Source organism: Alternaria viburni (assembly GCF_023758015.1).
Source record: "Alternaria viburni strain BMP 2772 chromosome Unknown scaffold_8, whole genome shotgun sequence".
Classification (NCBI taxonomy): Eukaryota; Fungi; Ascomycota; class Dothideomycetes; order Pleosporales; family Pleosporaceae; genus Alternaria; species Alternaria viburni.
Window position 1 is genome coordinate 102395 of NW_026055777.1, and position 23905 is coordinate 126299.

The window sequence follows — 23905 nt, forward strand, 5'->3', positions numbered from 1 at the left end:
GTTGGATATGGCTAGTGGTCCGTCAGCAGGCATGTTGATGTTTAGATGGACGCGCCTCTAGCAGCAGCCCTCCGACGAGACGCAGGCGCAGGACAGGGACGCGGCAGGCGGAGGCAGGATGAGATAATACACACCGGGCGCGACAATAGACCGACGCTAAAAGGATCTTCTCATCAGGGCAGGACGGATAACGAGTGGCTTTGAATGCGGTCGATAACTTGACGCACCGCAGACGCGCTTTGCGGACTATGCGTTGCTGAGAGCGGAGGAAGGAACAGTTTTCTTGGCGGAATCCCAGCCTCTACTTACTCTAGCCTGGTCGGGAGCATCACGAGACCTAGCAGTGTCCGCGACTCCAAAACAGAGCGCACGTCGCCCGCAGAGCAGAAGCAGCCGCAGAGTCTCCAAAACATACACGCAGGCCACAGTCGCATCCGGAGCCGTAGACGCGTTCGCGCGTTGCGACAGACCAGTGGAGTGCCTGCGTTGCCGGCAACTCACAAGCCTAGCCTAACTCAATTTGATTTGATTTCTCCGGGTCTTTGGCCGTCGTGACACGGAAACACACGTCTCTCCACTTATTACATCACTTTGTTCCTGCAGGAAATGGCGCTGTTATCGCACACAGCTGGGCGTCGAGAGTGGGCACACCCAGACCGCTTGACTCTGCGTCGAGAGCCCAGCCAACCGTTGAACCGCCCCAAGCTACTCCCAGAGTCAGCGCACCAGTGTCCTCGTCCGATACTTGACGCAATCCGGCCTCTCTGCTCTGCCCTTGAATACGATGCAAATTCGCAACAATCCTATACCCGTTGGTGATCGGCGCGTCACACGCCAGCAATCTACCATGGCGACTGGGGGTATACATGTCAGATTCGGCGCTTGTGCCATCGTACACACGCATCGAGGCCCATACTCTATGCTGTTGTCTTCATACTCTATAATTTTCACAAAGCATTCCTCGATCAATACATGTCAGGTAATTAGTCCCCGGTCGTTGTCGTGAACCGGCGCGGGATTTAAACACTTCAAGGGGGCCAGGTAAAACTAGACTTTAGAGCTGATCCGTACTCCACATCTGCTTCCAGCCAGAAGGAAAGGTCACACCGCGAGTTGAATAACGTCCCTCATACAGGCCCATTGCATAGCTGTCTCGAGCCATGAGCAAGGGTCTTCGACTATCCCTTTAGTATACCATAGAAGCCTGGTTGCAGTGGGTATTGACGCGCAATACCGATGTGTTACAATCATACTGTCCTAGTGTATAGGTCTGCCTGCGTGTAACAAGAGCGTCGTGAATTTACTTTTTCACGTGTCGCAACAGATGGCGTCTGAGCTAGCTGGCTGGGGCCCTGGAGTGATCGTCGAGCTCACGTGACGTCGGCGGCACCGCCTCGCATTGCCCGATCGCGCCTTCCATGAGCTTCATCAACATTGCGACACACAAGCACCGCCTTCACCAACATCCCGCCACAAACAATCACCACTGACGAATACTGTCTCTCGCTGCTGATATCCCCCACCGACTTACAACTACACAAAGTCCATCCAGCTACTATCATCATGGCTGATACCGCCATGGAGAACCCGGCCAACACCGTCCCGCCGCACAAGAAGCAGCTCCCGTCGTCGATACCCAACTTTGATACCCTGGAGGGCTTCTCCACCGAGGGCAGCGATGACTACTCGACCTTCAAGAAGCTGCAACGGCAATTAGAGTTCGTAGCGCTCAGGCACATGGAACCGCAGGTGGCTAACAGTCGCAGGTACATCCATCTACAGGAAGAGTACATCAAAGATGAGCAACGGAGTCTGAAGCGAGAGTTGGTGAGGGCACAGGAGGAGATCAAGCGCATTCAGAGTGTACCGCTGGTGATAGGGCAGTTCATGGAGGCCATCGACCAGAAGTAAGCTTCAACACAGGCACAGCGCTTGCGTCATGACACTAACACGCGCAGCACCGGCATCGTACAATCGTCCACCGGCTCCAACTATGTCGTCCGCATCCTCTCCACTCTCGATCGCGAACTCCTCAAGCCATCGTCATCCGTCGCGCTGCACCGCCACTCAAATGCCCTCGTCGACATCCTGCCACCAGAGGCCGACTCCTCGATTGCCATGCTTGGTCAAGACGAGAAGCCAGACATCACGTACGCCGATGTTGGAGGTCTAGATATGCAGAAGCAGGAGATTCGGGAAGCTGTTGAACTGCCGCTCACACACTTCGACCTCTACAAGCAGATCGGTATCGACCCACCGCGCGGTGTACTGCTATACGGACCTCCGGGTACAGGAAAGACCATGTTGGTGAAGGCTGTAGCAAACAGCACGACCGCGTCCTTCATCCGTGTTGTCGGTTCGGAGTTCGTACAGAAGTACCTGGGTGAAGGCCCACGTATGGTTCGTGACGTGTTCAGAATGGCGCGCGAGAACTCGCCATCCATCATTTTTATCGATGAGATTGATGCTATTGCTACAAAACGTTTCGATGCGCAGACAGGTGCCGACCGAGAAGTTCAGCGTATCCTGCTCGAGCTGCTCAACCAGATGGACGGTTTCGACCAGACGTCCAACGTGAAGGTCATCATGGCGACGAACCGCGCGGATACCCTCGACCCTGCGCTGCTCCGACCCGGTCGTCTCGACAGGAAGATCGAGTTCCCTTCGCTACGCGACCGCCGTGAGCGCCGTCTTATCTTCTCCACCATCGCTAGCAAGATGAGCTTGTCGCCTGAGGTAGACCTTGACAGCTTGATCGTCCGAAACGACCCCCTCTCCGGTGCCATCATCGCAGCTATCATGCAGGAAGCGGGTCTGAGGGCCGTACGCAAGAACAGGTACAACATTATCCAGAGCGATTTGGAGGAGGCATACACCAGCCAGGTCAAGGGTGCGGCAGAGGCCGACAAGTTCGATTTCTACAAGTAAGCGCATCGCTACTTGTAAGGGACTTGAGAAGGGACATGCACCATTGTACTACTAGATAGACTAGGCCCTGGGGTCTCGTATCCTATGAGGCTATATACCGTGGTCGCTTGGGTAATGCATGAAACAACATGAATATCACCTTGACTACGCCTCGATTGCTGTTGTGTGATCTAGACGTTGCGTTTCATCTAGACCAGGGCTTGTGCACTACTAAGCTACATTCTTCACGTTCAGGTAAAAGGAAGTGGAAGAGAATATTCCTATGTTTACCACATCGGGCGAAAACGCCCCATGTTTGCATACTCAGTCCTTTCCTCACTGCGTCTGCCGGATTACACATGTCTTAAAGCATGGCTGTATTATTCTAATTCGGCAAGATATGTCAAGATAGTCATTGATTGTACTACTGCGGTAACAATATATACAAACATCACGCAAATATTATTATTGGTGAGTGATTATAGTTCAAGAAGTATCTGACGTACCAACGTAGACAAGAGACTATGCAGTACATCACAGGGCAGTCCTTGTACACGGGAAAAACTCTATGGATTTCATGAGATTTTGCACTGACTTTGATATTGTATCCAGTATACTACACATTGACATCCATCTTGTGTCGCCATCTATAAGCCATTTTAGTTACATACCATCAAGATCAATGGAGACAAGGTTACTTAATTATATGCATTTATAACTTCTTTCGTCTATCTACCAGATATGCCACCAAACGCTCCTTTCTGTCAGCATACCCGCTTCTCCTTCCCTTTCCCACGCCGTCTCTTCTTGGTATCACCGGCAACTCGCAACCAAAATCCACCAACAACTATTATTGCTGCGTCTTCCTCCTCCATCCACCCGACTAAGAACTATCCTACAAAGACACGCAGCAGCGGCAACCGACTCCACGCACTAGCACCTCAAGCTCGGCAAAGACAGAGGCAAAGGACAACAATTGCACCGCAGGCCATCCGTTCCATTCCGTGATCCAACAATAAGGGAGAAGAGCTACATATCTCCCAGAAAGGAAAGAGAAAAGAAAAAGAGAAAAAATGTGACAAAGGAAAAGCAGGAGCGACTCGACGCCCTATAGTAACGGGCGGCGGCTCATGGTATCATGCATTCGCGACGCAAGGGAGCGACAAAGGAAAGGTCCGGTGGATTGCCAGACGGTATGCAAAAGGCGTTGTATGAGAAGTTATGGTGAAATGACGAGTTCGGTACAGATTCGTTAACCAGTTTAGCCGACCCTGATAGTGGTCTCTAATGGCGTGCGCGGTAGATCTTTGTCCAAAGAGGCTCTGGGTATACCTCCCCTCTTGTCCTCCTTTGGTGGTGTGGGTGGTCCAGAGTGCCTGTTGGGCATGTATTCGGCGTCCTTTGCCGGTGTAGGCGGGCGCCCATCGCTACTCGCGGTGCCAGAGTCCTTCGGCGGTGTAGGCGGCGGCCTTCCCTGTGCATGATCCCTTTCCCTGGATGTAGACCTGGCTCTGGCTTCAAGTCGTGGAGGGCCGAGGTAGGGCGCTCCTGTGGGTGGTGGTAATGATGACTTCTCGCTACTCGTATTGGCAGCATGGCGATCTGAGGCACTCCGGTTGCTGTGCCCGCCAACACTTGAAGATTCACCGGCCTCTTCCACCACAGGCAGAGTGGTCCCAATCTCTCCTCTTTCCGCCGACGGACTACGTACTGCCCTCAAATGTAGATTGGGTACGTTTTCTTCACCATGACCTTGTCGCCGCGAGCGGTCGGCTTGATGCTCGGCCTTCTCCAGGACACGGTCGGTCGACGATCGCTGCGCAGCAGTCGCATTGACACCGTCAAGCGAGAGTTCGTTGAGATCGTTTGTAGCCTCTTCCATCTTCTCACGCTCGGCCGCTTCTCTAGTCTTGGTGACACCGCTGATAAACTTGATGAATCGATCGCCGTATCGCTCGGGAGGTATAGCAGATATTTGAGACTCGGTATTAGCAATGCCTTTAATAAAGTGCTCCATACGTTTGATGAAAGAGTACTGGAGCATAATTAGTATTTGGCGAGCCCTATGCGCTGTACGCTGCAAACTTACGTGTGTCAGACAGTCGATAATGCCGAGGTAGTATATCTCTTCTCCGGGGGTTTCGTCCTCGTGAGTGGCTCGGAAGCCACCATCGTCAGAATAGAAGTAGAAGTTCCGGTTAGGATCTTCCAACTCGTTCGGCATCTTGCTAGACGTCTGACCCATGGGTACTGGTTTCTGTGTCTTGACCATCTGCCTCAGTTCCCTTGCTTTCCGAGCACTCTCCAACTTCGAAGGCGTGCGCATAAGCTGATTCGGTTGGGGCTCTGGTGCTTCCTCTCCACCTGGTGAAAAGACCTTGAGTGTCTTGTCTCGCAGGTTCTCCTCGTTACCCTTTTCCAGGTCGTGGATACCAATGAGGAGCGAATAGTCCATTATGTGTAAGCGCTGCAGCAACTTGACGTCTCTTTGCATCTGCTCGATGAACATCTTCTTCTTGGACGGCCCTAACTCAAGATGCTGGTTTCTGCGTAACCAATTGAGGTCCTTCAGTGTCGCGCGGGGGTTGGTTGCCAAGTTCTCTTCCTTAAAGTCTCGCCCAATGGTAGAACCCTTGAGGTCGAATGTGCTGTGGATGTCTCGATGCGGGGGAAACAGGTTGTTCATGACGACGAAGTGGATTTTGCGTCCATAGGGTATCTTTACGCGATGCAGGCCGTAAAACTGGGAAAGAAGAGTGTTTGGGTTCTCTTGCACGTGGTTGTAGTAGTCCTTGAGAATCTTGCGGAGGAACTTATGTTCGGCGTGGTGGATGGTTTTGATGATGTACTTGTAGTCGCGGGAGAAATAGAAGAAGCTGCCACTCTTGCCGGGAGAGCCGAGCTCGGAAAGGATGTATTTGCTGGTCAGCGACACGAGATAATCGGCAGGGTCGAGCTTGAAGGTAGTGCGGAGATGGCGGAAGACCCATGGTGCATAGTCCTTGAACTTGAAGTCGTATTTGGCGGAAGGAGTAAGCTCGTTACCAGTTCTGTCAAAGTGTCAGTATTGTGCGAATAAGCAAAGAACAGAGGTCTGCCAGACGAAGTGGAGATGAACTCTAGCAGGTGCTTGATGTTGCAAGGAAAGCCGGCCGGCACGTACATGTCAAACGAGAACTTGTGCTTCGCGTCAAAGTCGGCATCAGTGAGATCTCGGTCCATCTTGGCGTTGGTTCGCGAGACGGTGAAGCGGATACCCGTCAACATGTTGTAGGCTGTCACCCAGTTGACGTGGTTCTGGTCGACCTTGGTGCCTACCACGACGCGGTCTTCGTCTTCGTCCTCCTTGCGCTTCCGCTTGCTTGCTCGCTTCTGGCGGATGTGCTCAGCCCAGCGCGCGGCCTCATCGTCCTGGGGCACCTCGTCGAGATGCATGTCGGAGTTGACGGAGCGTGTGGTCCGACGCACAAGCGACATGGAGCCTCTCCGTTTGTGCGGTGTGGAAGGCGAGAAGCGTCCACTAGCGCTGATGACGTCGTCGGTGTTGTTCTGGGGTTCGCGGGCGCGCGATGTTTGCAGCTTGGGGACCTCGAGGGTATGACGTTGCTGCAGACGATGAGGTTGTTGAGAGGGGCCGGGGTTGTTGTGGTTGAAGGCAGGCGGGGAGGAGACGCGATGCGCTTGGCTCGGTACCTGCAGACTGGACGTGCCCTCGTCGGGTTGGGGCTGCGGCGACGGCGACGTGGGAGGATGGGAGACGGAGCCGACGTGCGGAACATAGAAGTCCCTGCTTGCTTCTTTGGTGCCGTCTTGAGCATCGATCTGGCCGAGCTCGACGTGCGTGGTGCTGCCACAGAGGCGGTCCTTGGTCTTGCTGCTGTGTATCGAGGCGAAGTAGCCGTCGTCTCTGCTCGGGCGCTCGCTCGACTGCCTCTGCGTGTCGAGCGACTTGGTGTTGGAGCTGTCGGCGTCCATGTAGTCTCCTCTGCTCCGGGCATGACGTGCGTCGTCCTGGGACAGGCGCTTGTCGATGCTCGCGGGCCTGGCCGGGCGGCCGTTTGCCATGGGCTGCATTCCATTGGCCATCTTCCCGTTCATCGCGGCAGCGGTGCCATTGGGGGGCGAGCGGTCCGATGGCGAGCGCGCGGGGGGAGGCGGTGATGTTTGAGCATGTGCAAAGGAAGAGCGGTCGGTTGCTTCGGCGCCATACGAGGGCATCATCTGCGACTCATGGATGGTTACGCTCATCAAAGAGGCAGCCTTTCCCGAGCGCTGCGGAGGAGGGGTCGGCGGAGCGTGAGAAGCCAGTGTGTGTGTGCGACGTGTGGCTGGTGAAGGTCGGGTTGGGCGTCGTCCGGGGGATTGCGTAGTGCAGCGCCGGCAGAGACTAGGTACCAGAGCGGAGCAGAGCAGAGCAGAGCGGCGCTGAGGGGAGGCAGCGGCGGGGCGGCAGGCGCTGGAGCAATGGGGGTCGTGATAAGAAAAACGGTGGGCGCAAGAATGGGCGTGGGTGTGTCGGCGGCCAGGAGTCGAGTCGAGCTGTGATGCTCAATAGTTGGCACTTCGCTCAGCCCTTTGCTCGCCGGGCGCGATCCGACTTCCGTCTTGCGCTAGCCTTGGCAGGTGGACAGTGCCTTATTGCGCGCTGCGAAGCCACCAGCAACATGACCACGGGCCCGGCTCCTGCTGCATCACGGCAGTTTCAATGCAGTCGGACATGCTGGGCCCCATTCACCACTGCATTGCGCTGCTTTCCACGCCCCAAAGGCCCCATCGCTGCGGTACTTGGACATGTTGTCTGCGTTGCGCGCGCCCGTAGAGGGAGATTGCGCGTCTGGATTAAGAACAGGCGGCATGCATCCCTCAGCCACACCAATAGTCCCAGCAGCCCGGGTGCGGCGTCATGCTGTGGCTCGCAATCACCCTATTCTTAACCATGGCGTGCCAAACTGAAGGTTATTTTCTACACCAAGCTGCACCTTGCTATTGCTATTGCTATGCAGTCCCCATCCATGCAGCCCACGTTGTCGCCCCGAGCACCGGACAACAGAGGAGGCGAGCCGGCCTTGCCCTGCGCCGCACGCTGCCCACTTGTCTGTCTTCGGCTCTATTTAGCTCCAGCTCCACTCCCAATCTCCTGGCTAACCCAGCCCTGTTTTCGTCCGCCCATCACAGAATGCGCAACACCTGGGCGACCAAGTAAGGGTCCAGTGCTCCATCAAATACATGTCCTCCCCGCAATGTCCAGGCGTAGACACATCTGACCAGTCTGGAACATCCTCACACTCGACAGTGCATCTCTGTTGAGCAGTGCGCACTCGGGGCCAACATTGAAGATCCGCGCTCTCCACGCTAGCCATCTTTGGCTTCCCTTTATGTGCCCTGCACGCCAACATATATACCCATGCTTGAGCATGCGACTCCAGTAATGGCGAGTTCAAAGTCCTTGTCGCACCTGAGACGACATGGAGACTGCCAAATCTCAAAACACCCTTATCGCGCAGTCGGTGTATGGCTGGGAGGACTTGGTAAATAGGCAGTAACCGCGCTGTCTTCATCCCACAGCAATCCGATGCTTGTCGCCGGCCCTCAGCGAACAGACTTCGGTATTTGGCAGCGTCTTCCTGATGACACCCTCTTCCACCATCTTCTTCACTTCGTCAACCGCGTGCTGTGCAATCTGAGTCAACTTGACGGCCCAGCCCCGATTGTCCTTGTCTGCATCATGGGCAGATATCCAGGCTTTGGCATACAGACTCTTGGCGATCTCTGTGCCACCGGGACTGCCAGCTGATATGTTACCTCCAAGCCACCAAGGGTTCTCAACGCAGTCAAAAGAATGTAGAAGCGCTGTGAGGGGAAGCGCGGATTCCGATACAAGGTAGGAGCTTGCGTAGGGACGAATCACGTCGTACGAAACACCGTGAGGTGAGTAAATGACAGACAAGGTCTTCTCTCGATCGTTGTTTGGTGACGGCACCAACGTACGGGGCGATGAGGCGATTGTCATTGGCGATCCTGGAGAGGGGGGCGGACTCATAGGCAGGTTGATGTAGTGCATTGGGCTTAGCGACGAGAGTACTGTGCAAGGAGGCCGATATGTTATCCCGATCGCGTGATGTACCTTGGAAAGGTCCCGCTTGGCTGGAATCCAAGTCACCGTCACCTCACCACATGTCCCTCGGGGAGACGGCGGCGGTAATACTATACGGTGTATGGACTGGCCATCTCCCTCGACGTACTTCGGCAGAGCGTGCACAAGGCTGGGACGAAAGTGTTTCCATGAGCGAATCTTCTTGGCCGCAGACGGTATGGCTAAAATAGTTGCTTCGCAGTCTGGTGGGAGTTGGCGCAAGGTAGCTTCATGGCAGTGGTCTGGCTTGTCTTGGGATATAAGCACGAGGTCGGGTTCGCGGTCAAGGTCTCTCAGGCTCGCGACGGATGGTTTCGCTCTCTGTACAGAATGCGAGAAGACGGAGTTTAGGATGATGGAGGGCCCTGAAAGCCAGGCTGGTCAGGAAACATTAGCACCCATCTACAAGTCGGCCTCCAGCGGTATCAAGCGCGATCTTCAGAGACTTACGGTCAACCAGAATCGTGAACGATCCTGGGAACAATCCCGGCGACGATAGTGGGGCAGCGGGTGGGTCAAAGGTAAGGAGAAAAGAAGTGTCTCCATTCAGCGACTCGACGGAGAGAGCCATACTAGCGAAGAACAAGTGCAAGACAATGTCGGCCACGCGCACGACGGGGTAACGGCAACGTAAGACATGAAGAAAGGGAGGCGAGGCGACAGGCTACGCGCTGCCGTGTCAGTCTGTGATGCCCATGTCAATGATGATTGCGGGCTTGCGCCATCGCCTTGGAACGCTCAGCAGAAGCAATTGTGCTGGAAGGTTGACGCGAGAGGGTAGTCGCAGACGAGCGTGGACGAGAAACAGCAGGTGCAGACGAGGTGCATGTGACGAGTTTAGAAAGCCATAGGTAGCAACACGCTGCTCCTGTCACTCAACAATTTCCACCCCGGCGCGTCAAAAGCTCGTCTTCTCGTGCGTCTTCTTCACTCTCCGTCCCTCTCTTCTCTGACGTTTCCCACTACCCTTCCACCTCACCCCAAGTCTGTTGCCGAAATGTGGTAGATGCAGCTCCCTGCAACCAAGTGCAGCCTTCCTGGACCTGCCGCCGGCCGAAACTGGCTTTAGCTCGGCATCTGAGGAGCAAAAATCTTCATGGCGCCGCAGCCGATGTCCTGGTGAAGAGTCCGAGCAGTAGATCGCATTGGTCAAAATTCTTTGCATGCACGGGACTTGAGCTGGGAGGAGGCTTCTGCGCCGTCTAGCTGATTATGAGTCGTCTTGCTCCCAGCCATCTCTGATTGGAGCGCGCAAATCCCCATTCAAGCGGTAGGTCATTGGGCAGCACGAAGCTCTCCAAGCTATCAGCTTCTTCGCCTCAGCTCCAGGGCAGCCGTCTAATTGCTCCTCCGCTCGAGCTTGTCGTGGCGATACAGTTCTACCCTCACGACAGCGGTGCAGTACCATTGCTTCTTCTTCCACATGGTCAATCGTGATTCCTGAACACAGCCTCTACTTGATCACTTTCTCTCCAAGCCCCGCCGCCGTTCGCAGCTGCCCCGCATCCAGTTACGTCTATCCGCAGTAGCAGCAACTTCAGCTCAGAGCTTCTTCCACCCGCCGTAGTCACCACACCCGCTCCTGCCGTCACTGTAGCCTCCCCCCTCAGCTGCGCAAGCTCGGACTGAGCTTCCCCGTCCCAGCGCCTCGCTTTCCACGTGCCATTGCTTCGTCGCGAAGCTCCTGCCATTGATGCTCGCAGCCATGCCTCCGTCGCGCGCAGCACCGCTGACGAGCTCCTTCTCCGTCAGCGACGAGAACAATGTCGTAGTATGCCCGCTGCGAAACCACGACAGCTCGGCCTGTCGCAAGCGCTGCACCGGGGTAAGTCTCTCCCGCTGTTGCTTCACGTTACAGCAAGCTCCAAAGCTCCAGAGCTCTGGGGTGCAGACTAACACATGCGTAGGAGAAGCGTTTCCGGTCCATGCAGGAGCACATCCGCCGCGCCCATCCTGAGCACTACATCTCCAAGTTGCCGGCGACTGAGGTAGGCTTGTCCACGGCCAGCGCTGGCCGAATACGCTGCTGACTGTTTCCGCTTGCAGGAGAGCTTCATGCTTATGGTCAACACACCACCGCAAGAAAGACCCCCACCTCCACCTGCGACGACCTCAGCACCGCCCCAGCAGACGTACGACTATGGCGGAAGCGAACACAACTCCTTCTTCGAGACCGACTTCGGGACGAATCATCTTCGCACATCGGACGAAATGCGCCGGCCGTCACTCTTACCCGCCGCGACTGCTGCGGCTGCCCTGGCCTCGTTACACAACCATCGTGCCGAGTACGACTGGGACTCAGATCCGGTATGGACCCGCGTTGCACCTTCCCCGCACACCAGGCTAACAACTGCTGTGAACAGGACGCAGCATCCGATCCCGATTCAAAGAACTACAGGCCTCGCGCACGATTCGCTCCGACCACCATAGAACAACACATCAATGCCGAAGAACCTTACTACACATCTACTTCCATACAGCAAGAGCTGCTCCCCTCCTCCCTCGCACGATCGCCTCCCGGGCGTTCCTCCACTCTCCCTCCTGGCGCTCACTCTCTCAAACCGAACAGACCCCGGAAGTCATCTGTAGGACAGAATGCTCGTAAGGGCAAACACGAGCGGCAGAAGTCCAAGGACTACTCGCGCAGGCTGAGCTACGACAGGAAAGCATACTCGGCTGAGCCGGCAACCGCTGCGGCCATTATGGGTAAACGGTGGGAAGACTTGATTGATGCTGCTGCTTCAGCCACAGAAGAGGATAGCCGAGATCTCACGCCGGTTGGTGTCACACTCTGCTACGCTATTCTATCTAACATGAACAGGTGCCACAGTCGCCAAACCAATCCCCTCACATGATGAACAACAGAACCTCTCTACCTCCCTTCAACTTTGCTTCACAACTTCAGTCATACACGGCATCACCTTTGAATAACGCTCTGACGCCTCCACCTCCGGATATGTCGGACCTTCAGCCTTTCCCTTCCGTCGAGTCTTCCATTGAATCAGCCATGTCCGGCCAAAACTTCCACATGCATTCCCAAGGTCTCTCCGATTCATCTCCTAGCTCTCTTTTCCCTGTCCAGATCTACTGCGCTGCATGTCGGAAACTGTCGATATTGCGCGACAGCTATGCATGCTCAGAATGCATTTGCGGTCTGTGTCAAGAGTGTGTAGATGTACTTGTCAGTGAGCACAACCGCGGTCGTGCGCCGACGTGTCCGCGGTGCAGCACTATTGGGGCCAAGTTCAAACCCTTCCAGCTGGATATAAGATGAAGCAAGGTTCACTATGGCGTTTTGGGTATTACATCATAATCTGGCGTTTGTTTTTGCGTACCCCATACTTTCCCTTGGCCTCGTGCCTGGTTCCGCTTGCTGCCAATCATTGCTAGCTCCACGAGCCACATGGGCGTTCACATGGTCTGTTTTGGGTGGCTTGTTCGGAAAAGACTGCTCGAAAAGCAAGTCGGAGTTTTGATTTGGATGTTACGAGGGACTCGACCGGGCCTCCTTCCCTCACAACGAGATCGCAGAGATAGACTCGCCTGCGAATACAATACTTGGGTGTACCTACACCCCTATCGTTTCACTACTCTATGTTTCCACGACCATAGTCCGCTGTTGCACTAGCAGACTTGCGCAGAGCCTATTGCGCAATTGTTTCCACGTCCATGTTGACGTAGTGCTCAGTCAGCGTCAACAGGGCTTGCTCAGGGATTTACGTGGGCCCGATTTGGAACCACTTCGGCAGTGTAATAATGCGGTGAAGGAACCATGGTTCATGTTCGCCCGGGTGGATGTCGTACGTCAGGTGTCAGCCGCTCGAAAGGGTGGAGCCTCCCGTCATTGCCGGACGCAACACTACTCGGAACGACTGCTTCCCACATGATTCAAGCTCTGAGCGGTCTAGAAGTCCAGAATCCTGGATTACGAAGAACACGAGGGTGGAGATTACGAGCCACCTCAACGTTTGAAAGCGGGAGGTGTTCCATCTGGCGCAGAACGGTATATGTCTATTTTGGCCATTGTCGCTGCAGGGACAAGAGCGATGTGGATAACTGTGTGTGAATGAAAGCGTCGGCCTCGGGAAGCAACGGACGTGGCGCCGTCGTCGCGATGCAAAGGGGTGCCGCGGAGCGGAGCAATGGCCGACTTGTAAGGACGGCCGGGAATGTTTTGTTCTGTATTCCTGCGCTGAGCGCCTTCGATATCCCCCATCATCGATTCTCTCGTTACACCCGATGTGCGGCGATCCAAAGGGTTGGTGCAAGGAGGGCAGAAGGTTGGCCGGGTGCTGGACTCGTGACGCTCTTTTGGGAGATTGAGTGTGCAGTCATGCGGACGACTGCCTCGACAATGTTTCCTGCTGTCAACTCAACGCCTTTACTGCCAACGTGCTCCAATCACAGCAACCCCAAAGCTTAAAGCCGGCAAAGCACATATGGCGGTGTAGTGCGTCTTCGCCAGCGGAAAAAAGGCCAAGCCCTTCTCCTTTTACCCCGCCGTGCAGCCAATCGCTCTACTTGACCGCATCGACACAGCGTATCCTGCGACGGTGAGTCTAAAACGCCAACTGCTTCCGGCGACGCATCGGCGCTGGGCATACACCTAGGCAACGTGTGCGATCAGCGTTGAACGGGAAAAGCTTGGTCTCAACAATCAAGGAAATTATGGAAGAAAAGTAGTCCATGCCTCTTTGCCATGATCGCGCAGAACAAATGCGATCGCCCTGCGCTGCGGGTATGACCTTGCAGCCATGTGATCTCCTTGCAAGCTCAGGAACGAGGTTAATGTGGGATCGGCGATGGCTAGCGCAGGGTCTGGCCTTGCATCGTCAACCCGAGTACCCACATTAATCGACAAAGTCCATAGCATGCCGGTCTAGACGCACACTCGTTTTGTGGTTTGCATGGAACCCGCGGTTTGAAACTACTGCGCCTGTTTATTGACAGTTGGGTTGCTGCGGCTGTGGGAGCGGCGCGGATTGGGTATAGCCCTGCGTGGCGCCCGGCCCCTGACGTGGTATGCTGGGGTGCTGTAGGCTGCTTTGGGATGACTGTTATGCGTCGGGTAGAGGTGTGTGTGTGGTGGGGGAAAGGGTATTTAGTGGTCGCGTGCCTCGCGTTGTTGGTGCTCCTCTCGTTGGGATATTACCGTTTGTCGACACATACCTTTTGCTTCTTTTTTGCCTATCGCATTGCAAATAACACCAGTTACTTGTTCAATTCGATACATGCAAATACTCGGGTCCGCATACTACTACCATCTACCAACCACCTGACACCAAACCCCAATCAACGACAATCGCAACCGAAACACTACGACCAATACTTACAGCAACCGCCCAACATGCCCATCTTCCGTACATTGACGACCAAAATCAAAACCTCGCTCTCTCCATCTTCCTCTCCGGAAACATCACCAGATGGATCGCCCACCTCACCGCAAGTGTCTTCCTTCGAGAGGATCAGCGGGCGCAAAGAAGGCGGTGTGAGTGGAGCAGTCAAGCGACCCGAAGTACAGACCAGAGTCGACTCCTACATGACTCAAGGAAGCAATGCCAGCAACGAGAGTGTAGAGGAGAAGAAGCAGCGCAGGCTGAGTCGGTTCAGGGAAGAGCTAGACTTTGAGGCTGAGGATTGAGTAAAGAGACGTGTGTTCTCAAAGGTATGTCGTCATTCATTGTTCCTAAGATGACATTTGCTAACTTCAAGCCAAGTTTATGCTTCTGAGTCTGCTGCACTATCTGCATTGCCGTCACCTTGCATTGGAGTGCCTGTCCTGCTCGCACTCCCACTCTTCGGCGGGCCTCTAGGCGGACCACCAACCTTGGGAGGCGGTGGTACACCAGAGCCTTTCTTGGGCGCATAGTCTTGCTCCAGACTCTTTTGCTCTCCCTCCTTGAAGTAGTCGTCCAAGCCACCGCCCCCACCACTTGCAGGGCTAGCGACATGATGCGCTCTGCCCTTCCTCTTTGGCGGCGGCGCCGTGCCCTGAGGTGGTGGTGACTTTGCCGGTAGCGCCATGTTGGCTGGCACGAACAACTCTGTCGGTGCACCCTGCGTTGGCGCAGTGGGGAAATCAACAGAGCCAGTCAAAGGACGTTTCTCATCAAACGACGTGGCCCCGCTAGCATCGCCTGTGGAGAAGAAGGTCTCGCCAGGCGCCGGCGGCGGCTCGTCCAAGCCCGCTGGAATTCGATGCAAAGCCCCAAAACCCAGCACACACCCTAAGGCTCCCTCACCACCCCAATTGCGCGTCGGCGTGATGGTAACGGGACGAGTCACGTTGTATTCGTGGTTATACACGTACAGCCGCAATGGCCTGTTTAGGAAGTCTTCCACGAGTTCACCTAAGCCAGACTCGCCGCGCACAAGTCCCTCGGGGCTGCCGATGACGTAGTCACCATAGGGTAGCAACCCTGCGGCATCAGCGGGGGAATTGGGAGCCACGTCTAGGATATGCCAGACATCCTCCGCGATGGCCAATGGAGACCACTGCAAGGAGATCCCTAGAGTCGGCTGATCGGCTGGGATTTGCAGATAAACTTCTCGGATCTTTTGGCCCTACATGGTGTCAGACGTGTATAGATAGTTCAATTGAGTGAAGTTAATTGTGACGTTTGTTCTCCCGACCTTCTGTGGTTGTACTTCCTTGCAAATGTATAATGTGAAATTGGACAATGACTCATGGCATCTCGAATGTATCGTGGTATGAGAAGGGGTACTTAGAACCTACCTTTGCGCTGAATACACCTAGGCTGATGGTCGCACCAGCACTGTTCCGTACCTCTGTCGCAAAGAGACTTGGGTCTGGATTATCCTGTTCACAGAGTTAGTACAAAGTCAAGGTGGTCTTCTTGTTTCCAGTCCATCCAATCTTGCCTAGGAGCTGACCCCCGCTTCGCCATCGTCTATCTTCTCCCGCTCTTGCATCCCTTTGCTGATATCTTTCAACCGAATGGAAAATACGTACAATGGTTCTTCCATTGATTCCAATAATAAAATCGAACCACGGCTCCAGAGGAACATCTAGATTAGCGTTCCTCAGCACCTGGAAGCCGTATGCGCCATTCGTAGCGGACTGCTGCTCTTCGTTGAGGGGCGCGGCGTCTAGTCGCGATATGAAGCGGTTCAACGCTCCGAACATGGACATGATGAGAGGTGGTGATTCTGATGGTTCCTTCAAAAAGTTGTCGTATGGTGATGACGACAGAGAAGTTGTGTTGGTCGAGGTGTCGTTGTTGGTGACTTGGAGGTTTTGGAAGGTGGCCATAGCTCGGGATCTGCGGCGCGCTAGCTGGGGCAGGTGCAGTGAGGATGGCAATGTGTGGTTAAAGTTGAATCGGAGGTAGTTGTAGTTCAGGATGCAAAATTCGGAACATGATCATCTGTAGTGACCAAATTACATGTACCGCCACGTATAGCACTCACTGTCTGAGTAGGCAGTCGCGTCGGTCGGAACTATTCCTAATCAGGTAAGGCGTATCAGGATTGCTCTCACTCTTCCACAGTATCTGCTCGGTCACCTCATCATCCACACATCTTCTGAAGTCAAGACCCATTACCTGTGGCTTCTCAAATCAGGCTACTCTCACAACTTAGTGCATCGCGTTTGCTGGGGATATGAGTGAGACGGCGGGTGAGAAAGGCGTAGACCAATGGTCGCGTGTCGAACAGTTCCCCGAACATTTGAAGAAGTACAGCCCATTTCTTCCACTCTCAGAGATTCTTGAATTCTAACAATATCAGATATTGGCACCAGCGGTTCAAGATATGGGAAAAGTATGACCAAGGCATATGGATGACAGAAGACGCCTGGTTCGGCGTGACACCAGAACCCATCGCGAACAAGATCGCAGCCCACATATCTGAGTCAGCGCCCAAAGACAAAACCGTCATCGTCGACGCATTTGCTGGTGTTGGTGGTAATGCCATAGCACTAGCGCGCTCTGGACGCTGGGAACGCGTGTTTGCTATTGAGAAAGATGCCAAAACGTTGAACTGTGCAAAGCACAATGCCGAAATATATGGTGTGAGCAATAAGATCTTTTGGCTCAACGCAGATTGCTTTGATGCCATGAGCAGGTTCTCGGGTCAAAGCAATGTCGTTGTGTTCGCTAGTCCGCCATGGGGAGGTTTGTCTCTTTTCCACACCATCATTCGAATTAAGCTGATGTGTTTAGGAACTGAGTATGGTGCTGAAGACGTCTTCGACCTCAGTAAGATGGAGCCGTATAACCTCGAAAAGCTTTACAAGAGCTTTACGAGTATCAGCAAAGAGGTTGTTCTGTATTTGCCGAGAACGTCGGATCTTAATCAGATTGCGAGATACGGGCAAGATGGGAAAAAGCTGGAAGTTGCTCACTATACTATGATGGGTGCTAGCAAGGTAAGACACAGAAAATATTGATGCTAACCTCCAAACTGACTTTGCGCAGGCACTCTGCGTGTATTTTGGTAACTTCAATTTCGATATGGAGCAGGACTCATAATGAAGTAGCGGAAACGGAACGCGGCCACCAAAATTGGCGCGTGTTCGATCTTAGTCCATCTCCGGTATTACCTTCTCCAAGAAAGCACACAAGTCCCGCAGCTCAGCTCCGGCCATGACATGCCCCATGCCCTCATATTCTTTAACCGTCACCCTGTCCTTCTCGATGCCTAGTCCATACAATGCCTCATAACACATACGATGCAACCGCTTCGGCACCAGTCTATCCCCTGTTCCTCTTGCGAGGAATATCTGTTCATTGCTACTAACCTCCTTTGGCAACCCAGCTTGTTCCCTCAACCTGGGTATTTTATCTGGCAGAGGAAGATATCCAGATAATCCGACCAACCCTCCCAGCTTCCCGGCATATTTTGATACCAATCCAGTCAAAAGTGCCATAGCATGGCCCTGTGAAAACCCTCCCAAGACAATCCTTTCCGTTGGAACGCCTTGACTGACCAGATCATCAATCAGTGTTGTGATGTAGGATACGGTAGCCATCATTCCCTCTTCATCTTCGTCGTCTTCGAGCTCAGGTCGAGATGGTGGATAAGGAGAGAGGCGTGTGGGTAGATACCAGGCTGTAGTGGCTAGGTCATGGTTCTCTAAAGCATTGGGTATAGTCCAAGACATGTGTGGCAATTTGTTCGCGGATTGGAATTGGCGAGCAACGCTTTCCAGTCCTTCTGCTTCGTCACCGAGACCGTGGATGAAGATGAAGGCCGCGGACTTAGAAACATCGCTTGGTGGGGTTGTGGGTGGAAGCACAATTGGCGGTTTCCTTTCAGGCGCCATGCTTGGTTGTATGGGCGATGTGCAGTGACCTAGGTAGCTGGGGTTGTTCGGGCAAGTGGTCACAAGTTCGATCTACGGCTTTCCGGGACTATACATATTAAAGATCTACCGAGGATGCAATAGCCTTTTGATGATCACGGCTAACATCCGACAAGATGATGACAAGATCGGAAGTAATCCAGATGGTGTACGTACCCCGCATCGATCATGCAGGTACGCGGCATCTGGACTTTGCGACGCGTCGGCATGTGATCCATAATTCCTAGACCTCCGGACTCTCCGCATCATCACCTCCTGCACTCCACACTCCACCATGCCACACGTCGAAGTACTTCCGAACTCCACGGCGACCGTCGCGCCTGGATGGACGTATGTCGTCGACACAGGCTACGACCCCTCAAAAGTCGCCATCAACCCCAAGAACAAGAAGCGCGCCGCCGCAGCAACACCAGGCGGTCAACGGGCGGAAAACGAGCTCTCTGCCCGACAACAGACAGCCATAGCTCGACGGATAGCCGAACTAGAACGCGACAACGACCCCAAGCAGCTCATCACGATCCCCGGGAAGCCGAGCGTGCCAAAGACACAAAATGCAAGGAGGATCATACAATACCAGCGGCAGATCAAGCATTGGCTCGACGATGAAGAGGCGCAATTAGGACAAACAACAACTACGTCCAGGGGAAGCGTTTCTCAGCCCACAGGGGGAAGGGGAGCAGCGCAAGCCTTGCGAAGGCAAAGCACATATGCTTCTGTGCCTGCGACGCCAGTAGAAGCAACGCCAGGGCCTCCAACAGTTGCGCAGACTCCGTCGCGTCTCGAGGACGCAAATGCAGACGACGCGCTGCTCTCGATCGACGATTCCATACCCGCGCCGTTGAACCCCACCGAGCTCGAGGCTCTACTTGCCGCTCCACCACTTTCCTACGCTGCAAGCCACGCCGCGCCTCCTCCCACTGGCGGTCCACCACAGAGACAGTTTTGCGACAATTGCGGATACTGGGGACAAATCAAGTGTCGCAAATGTGGAGCGCGAGTGTGTGGGTTGGAGTGCAAAGACGCGCACGAAGCAACGAGGTGCTTGAAGTGGGCATGAGGATAGAAAACGACTGAATGTAGCATTGCAATGGCGTTGGTATGCTTTACGATACCCAGATAGTGTGATCTATCTATAGAGCAGCCTCTTGCTCAATATACGAATTCCTCTCCTACAAGCATCTCGCTCAGTTTCCACAGCCTCTCTGGGTCTTCCGGCTTCGTCGCAGTCGGCTGCACTTCTTGCGGCGCCACGTTGGCGTTGTCGAGATACGCGCCGTTGTAGTCGTCCAATCTTGTATCGAAGGCGGCAACAACATGGGTAGCCGCACACTCATCGAGCGACTTCAGGTCAAACTCACGAGCCCAGCCGATCTGTTTGTCCTTGGCCACTGTATGCTTGTCAGAACAGCGATCGTGTCAACTCTCAACAATGACGACTTACCGACACTCTTCATGTCTTCATCGTCGAATTTCTCAGCAAGAGACGTTCCGATCGTCACTCCTGGATGCAAACTGTACGCTCTGAGACCCTTCGGACCCAGTTTCCTTGCCAACGCATAGGAGAATAAGATGTTTGCCGTCTTACTCTGGCCATATGCTTCCCACTGATCGTACACTTTGCCATCTTGGAAGTTCGGATCGTCGAATCGCACACCACTGAAGCGATGACCATCACTGGATATGTTGACGATCCGGGGTGCCTTGGCAGCAAGGAGCTTAGGCATGATGAGATTTGTGAAGAGGAAATGCCCAATGTGGTTGCATCCGAATTGGTTCTCGATGCCGTCGGCTGTTGTACGGTAGGGGCCCTTCATTATGCCTGCTGAGTTGACGAGGACATCGATGTGGGATTCTGGATATGCGAGAACTTCATTCGCGGCATCGCGGACTTGCTTTTGCGATGCCAGATCGAGGGTTAAGACACGCACTTTGACGTTGCCGCTCGCTGGGTTTGATGTTATCTTGTCGACTGTGGCTTGAACCTTTGATGGCGAGCGACCAGCGAGGATCAGAAGAGCGGGGTTGTGCTTTGCGATCTCTTCGACGAACGTTGCTCCTAGGCCGCCTTGCGTTACGCCAGTCGTCAAGACGATCTTGCCAGCTATGTTGGATGCATTGTCTGCTGCGATGGTTGAGGCAAGCGCGTTCTGGCGATTGTAGGGTAGTGATGAAGACATAGTACGCGGTTTGAAGAATTGACGAAGAGGGCCCTTGAGATTGTAGACAAATAGATCTATTCAGAGTTATTGATTTTTGATAAATCAGGCCAGGACACCTCTCTATAAATGTCGTTGATCAGGGAGCCGCCTAGATAATGTCATGCCGGTTGACTTAGGCTTAACTCCGTCCGCTGTAAGTCCGCGTCTGCATTGAGAACTGTTCACCGATGTACGCACACATTATCTCTGGGACAGTTCCTCAGGAATTTCTACACTTGTCAGTCGCAAGCCGGCATAGTGATGGTTAAATTCGGTGGGATGATTGGCACAGTGGCCAGATACTGAGTAGGGAATGTGACGTCACATATTGTAGACGCTGAGAATGCATGCTGCATTCTCTGCTATGCGAGTTTTGACATCGAGAGCAATAAGGTAGATATGGTGATCTAAGATAATGTCGTTTGGTCTGTTGTTGAAATTGAAACCCTGACGAAGTGATGGTCGTAAAATGTGTTTACTGCAACAATAATATTAGAATCTAGGTAGCATGAAGCCAATGAGACTACACATCATGTCACTAGTCGGAGGTTTTACATACGTTGCATACGAAGAAGATCTCAGGAAAGAAACCATGGGAAGTACAGAGTACTTACCATTATCTGGTGGTGTACACGGTAATGTATATTGTGGAAGCGATCTAGGGTATAACAACCAGCGCATGCGTTCATGCTCCACTTTCCTGTCTCCTCCTCTTCCTCTTCCCAGCATGATATAGCCGCGGCTATGCAGCGCCTGACGCTTTTGCCTTTTCCTGTGCTTCGAGCTTTCTCCGTGCTGCCAGAATCATCTCCTCTCGCCGTCTTTGTAAGTTCGCTTGCCTCTCACTCTTGTCCGCACTCCATGACTTCGCCTTTGGCTGCTCCTCCTGTGTCGGTTGCGAGACTTGACTAAGCTTCGAGGACAGATTGTATCGCGTTATCAGATCGGGATGTGCGGGTCTCGCTGGGGCTGGGGATGGTCGCGCCGGTGTAGCTGCGACTCGCGGTGCCGGTGTTGGTATTTGGAAAGACGCTGGTGCCTGTGCATGTATTAGCATATGTCGACGGCATGACAGGTTTCAAATCGAGAGACTTACCGTGTCTAACCCTCGCCCGCTCAGGGCCCGCTCCGTTGTCGCCGCAACGTTTCCGCCATTCCTCTGCAGATCCCATGCGATGTCGCGTCTGCTCAACTGCGGCAGCATCTCAGCGACTTGGTCTATTTGCGCAGGGCTCACGCGGAGTGCAGCGCGGTTCGCCGCAGCTCGCGTGCCTGGGACCGCCGCCGTCGGCTTTCTCAAGTACCATCGTACAGCAAGGAACGTGACGACGATGAAAACGATGACTTGGGGAATGTTGATGCTCTGTTCCGCCATGACTCTATCTGCGGTATGAGTCGGAGGCTTGTGAGTCGATGTGCTGTGAATGTGTATGTACCGAGGTGCGGCGTAAAGTGCGTTGGTAGCAGCCGAGACTCGCAAACGGGTACCAAAGTTGTAGTTATCTGAGCAAACGTGATTTCAGATCACCGATTGCTTTAAGATTTCAAACGAGAGCGCGATAGCGGTATGAGCGAGTTTACGGACAGTGTATTGAACAGTGTTCTGTCAAGTTCAAGTGAGGTCGCCATGTTTCGGACGAGCCTCGGCGAATAGCGAATCACCGAAAGGCCAAGGACCCGCGCTGACCCCTTGATGTCTTTCACTCTCGCGACCCACAAGTTCGCGCCTTCTCCATACTCCACCCTAGTCCTTCGTTTCCACCCACGTCGGTCCCAGCCGTCTAGGCATACACTCATTTCCGACGACAATCGCTTCAATATGTTATGACGTTTACATGCTTTGAGATACCCCCAATAGTCTATTCACGTTACACACACGCTACGCGCTTTTGATATATAGTTATGAATGCTCCAGTAATATCACGGAAGCCGCTTCCAGAAGCATCCCAGGCGCACTTGAAGGCCCCGCACATTGACACTACTACAATCGGATCGAAATTGGAAGCACCTTTACCTTCAGGTCAACAAACGAAAAATGCCGTTAGAGTCACCGCTCCACGTGAAGTGCCCGCACCTGACGATAAGTCACCTCACCATGGAAGGCGGTATGGACTCACCTCTGGCATCTTTACTGGTATAAAGACAAGCACTTTTGCTTCGACACTCTCTCGACACTTCAACAACTTTCTGCCAGCACACAAAAGATACTTCAACAACCACATCAACCGCCGTACACTACTCATCATGATCGGAATCACCTTTGCTTCCCTTCTGGCTCTCATCATCGGTCTCGCAGCAGGCTTGACTATCCCCTCCGAGTGAGTCTTCGTGATTTGCCTTTTTTTGATAGAGCCTCCGCTAACACCACCTACAGCAATAATGCCGGGTCTTCAACCGGCGAATCCCCTGAGCAAAAGGAAGGCCAGCTGACATTCTATCATCCTGCGATGGGGGCTTGCGGTCATGTTCACGGTGACAACGACGCTGTCATGGCTGTTTCCCACGGACGCTGTAAGTGTTGATCGTCGCTAAATCATCTACGAGATATACACTAACACTGTGTTTTAATCAGTTGACGAAGTCAATACTCCCAACCCTAACAACAACCCGCTCTGTGGTAGGAAGATTCGAGCTCACCGCGTGGACGAGCGCACTGGCAAGGACGCCAGCATCGTTGTCACCATTGTCGACAAGTGTAAGTACTCCGGATGGCATATCCCGTCTCACGCCACTTCATATTGCTGTTGCTAATGTTGTGCCAGGCGCGGCATGTGCTTACGACGACATCGATGTCAGCCCTTCCGCGTTCGACAAGTTGGCTGATAAAGCCAAGGGCAGGGTCAACGTGGCCTGGGACTGGGCCTGAGCATTGTCACTTGGTTCGCGTCACACAGTCATGACTCAGGGTTGAGTCGACTGTGACACATTACGGCATTTCCTATTACTCACACACTGGTGTGGCATATATATGCTTTCCAATTCTACTGATGATATACTCTTCTTCTACCTTTTGCTTGATACGTGAGCCTGTTTACATTGACAGTAACTTTCTACCTTTCGACAATCTACATCTTCCTTGAAAGCGCAGTGGCATATGCCATACTGTGCGTAAATATCCATGCCTCTCGCCAGAAAAAGCAGCGAGTCTTCTTCCAGAACTCCGACAGGGGAACGGACCTTCAGGATAGGCCGCCCTATTTTGAACGACGGGACTTCCGAATCGACATTCATTGCGCGTACCGAAACACCAGAAAGTGCACACCAATCAACTAGCTCTGGCAGAGACCTGAGAAGACCCATATCATCTGACTGTCACCCCTCACGGAACTCCTCGCGGCTCAA

The 23905-nt window shown here is 53.6% G+C and overlaps 11 protein-coding genes across 11 annotated transcripts; 6 read left to right on the top strand and 5 right to left on the bottom strand.

Annotated features, from left to right (window-relative positions):
- Positions 1-1563: 1563 nt before the first annotated feature.
- J4E79_004462 (uncharacterized protein) lies at positions 1564-2928 on the top strand (the record flags this gene model as incomplete). Its single annotated transcript, XM_049353347.1, has 3 exons — positions 1564-1718; positions 1767-1907; positions 1959-2928. The coding sequence occupies 3 exons, from the start codon at positions 1564-1566 to the stop codon at positions 2926-2928; spliced, it is 1266 nt and encodes a 421-aa protein (XP_049211795.1).
- A 1240-nt stretch (positions 2929-4168) lies between these two features.
- On the bottom strand, positions 4169-7128 carry J4E79_004463 (uncharacterized protein; the record flags this gene model as incomplete). The annotated part of the gene is made up of 3 exons (XM_049353348.1): positions 4169-4942; positions 4997-5957; positions 6071-7128. 3 exons carry the CDS (start codon positions 7126-7128, stop codon positions 4169-4171), a joined length of 2793 nt encoding a protein of 930 aa, XP_049211796.1.
- A 1333-nt stretch (positions 7129-8461) lies between these two features.
- On the bottom strand, positions 8462-9611 carry J4E79_004464 (uncharacterized protein; the record flags this gene model as incomplete). Its single annotated transcript, XM_049353349.1, has 2 exons — positions 8462-9417; positions 9491-9611. The coding sequence occupies 2 exons, from the start codon at positions 9609-9611 to the stop codon at positions 8462-8464; spliced, it is 1077 nt and encodes a 358-aa protein (XP_049211797.1).
- Positions 9612-10745: 1134 nt separating this feature from the next.
- On the top strand, positions 10746-11895 carry J4E79_004465 (uncharacterized protein; the record flags this gene model as incomplete). The annotated part of the gene is made up of 4 exons (XM_049353350.1): positions 10746-10865; positions 10948-11028; positions 11087-11347; positions 11404-11895. 4 exons carry the CDS (start codon positions 10746-10748, stop codon positions 11893-11895), a joined length of 954 nt encoding a protein of 317 aa, XP_049211798.1.
- Positions 11896-14387: 2492 nt separating this feature from the next.
- On the top strand, positions 14388-14681 carry J4E79_004466 (uncharacterized protein; the record flags this gene model as incomplete). Its single annotated transcript, XM_049353351.1, has 1 exon — positions 14388-14681. One exon carries the CDS (start codon positions 14388-14390, stop codon positions 14679-14681), a length of 294 nt encoding a protein of 97 aa, XP_049211799.1.
- A 1982-nt stretch (positions 14682-16663) lies between these two features.
- Positions 16664-17532, top strand: J4E79_004467 (uncharacterized protein; the record flags this gene model as incomplete). Its single annotated transcript, XM_049353352.1, has 4 exons — positions 16664-16737; positions 16790-17175; positions 17224-17429; positions 17479-17532. 4 exons carry the CDS (start codon positions 16664-16666, stop codon positions 17530-17532), a joined length of 720 nt encoding a protein of 239 aa, XP_049211800.1.
- A 50-nt stretch (positions 17533-17582) lies between these two features.
- On the bottom strand, positions 17583-18326 carry J4E79_004468 (uncharacterized protein; the record flags this gene model as incomplete). The annotated part of the gene is made up of 1 exon (XM_049353353.1): positions 17583-18326. One exon carries the CDS (start codon positions 18324-18326, stop codon positions 17583-17585), a length of 744 nt encoding a protein of 247 aa, XP_049211801.1.
- Positions 18327-18639: 313 nt separating this feature from the next.
- Positions 18640-19422, top strand: J4E79_004469 (uncharacterized protein; the record flags this gene model as incomplete). Its single annotated transcript, XM_049353354.1, has 1 exon — positions 18640-19422. One exon carries the CDS (start codon positions 18640-18642, stop codon positions 19420-19422), a length of 783 nt encoding a protein of 260 aa, XP_049211802.1.
- A 92-nt stretch (positions 19423-19514) lies between these two features.
- J4E79_004470 (uncharacterized protein) lies at positions 19515-20542 on the bottom strand (the record flags this gene model as incomplete). Its single annotated transcript, XM_049353355.1, has 2 exons — positions 19515-19753; positions 19807-20542. The coding sequence occupies 2 exons, from the start codon at positions 20540-20542 to the stop codon at positions 19515-19517; spliced, it is 975 nt and encodes a 324-aa protein (XP_049211803.1).
- Positions 20543-21305: 763 nt separating this feature from the next.
- On the bottom strand, positions 21306-21938 carry J4E79_004471 (uncharacterized protein; the record flags this gene model as incomplete). Its single annotated transcript, XM_049353356.1, has 2 exons — positions 21306-21602; positions 21660-21938. The coding sequence occupies 2 exons, from the start codon at positions 21936-21938 to the stop codon at positions 21306-21308; spliced, it is 576 nt and encodes a 191-aa protein (XP_049211804.1).
- Positions 21939-22807: 869 nt separating this feature from the next.
- On the top strand, positions 22808-23429 carry J4E79_004472 (uncharacterized protein; the record flags this gene model as incomplete). Its single annotated transcript, XM_049353357.1, has 4 exons — positions 22808-22881; positions 22938-23074; positions 23136-23258; positions 23326-23429. 4 exons carry the CDS (start codon positions 22808-22810, stop codon positions 23427-23429), a joined length of 438 nt encoding a protein of 145 aa, XP_049211805.1.
- Positions 23430-23905: the final 476 nt, after the last annotated feature.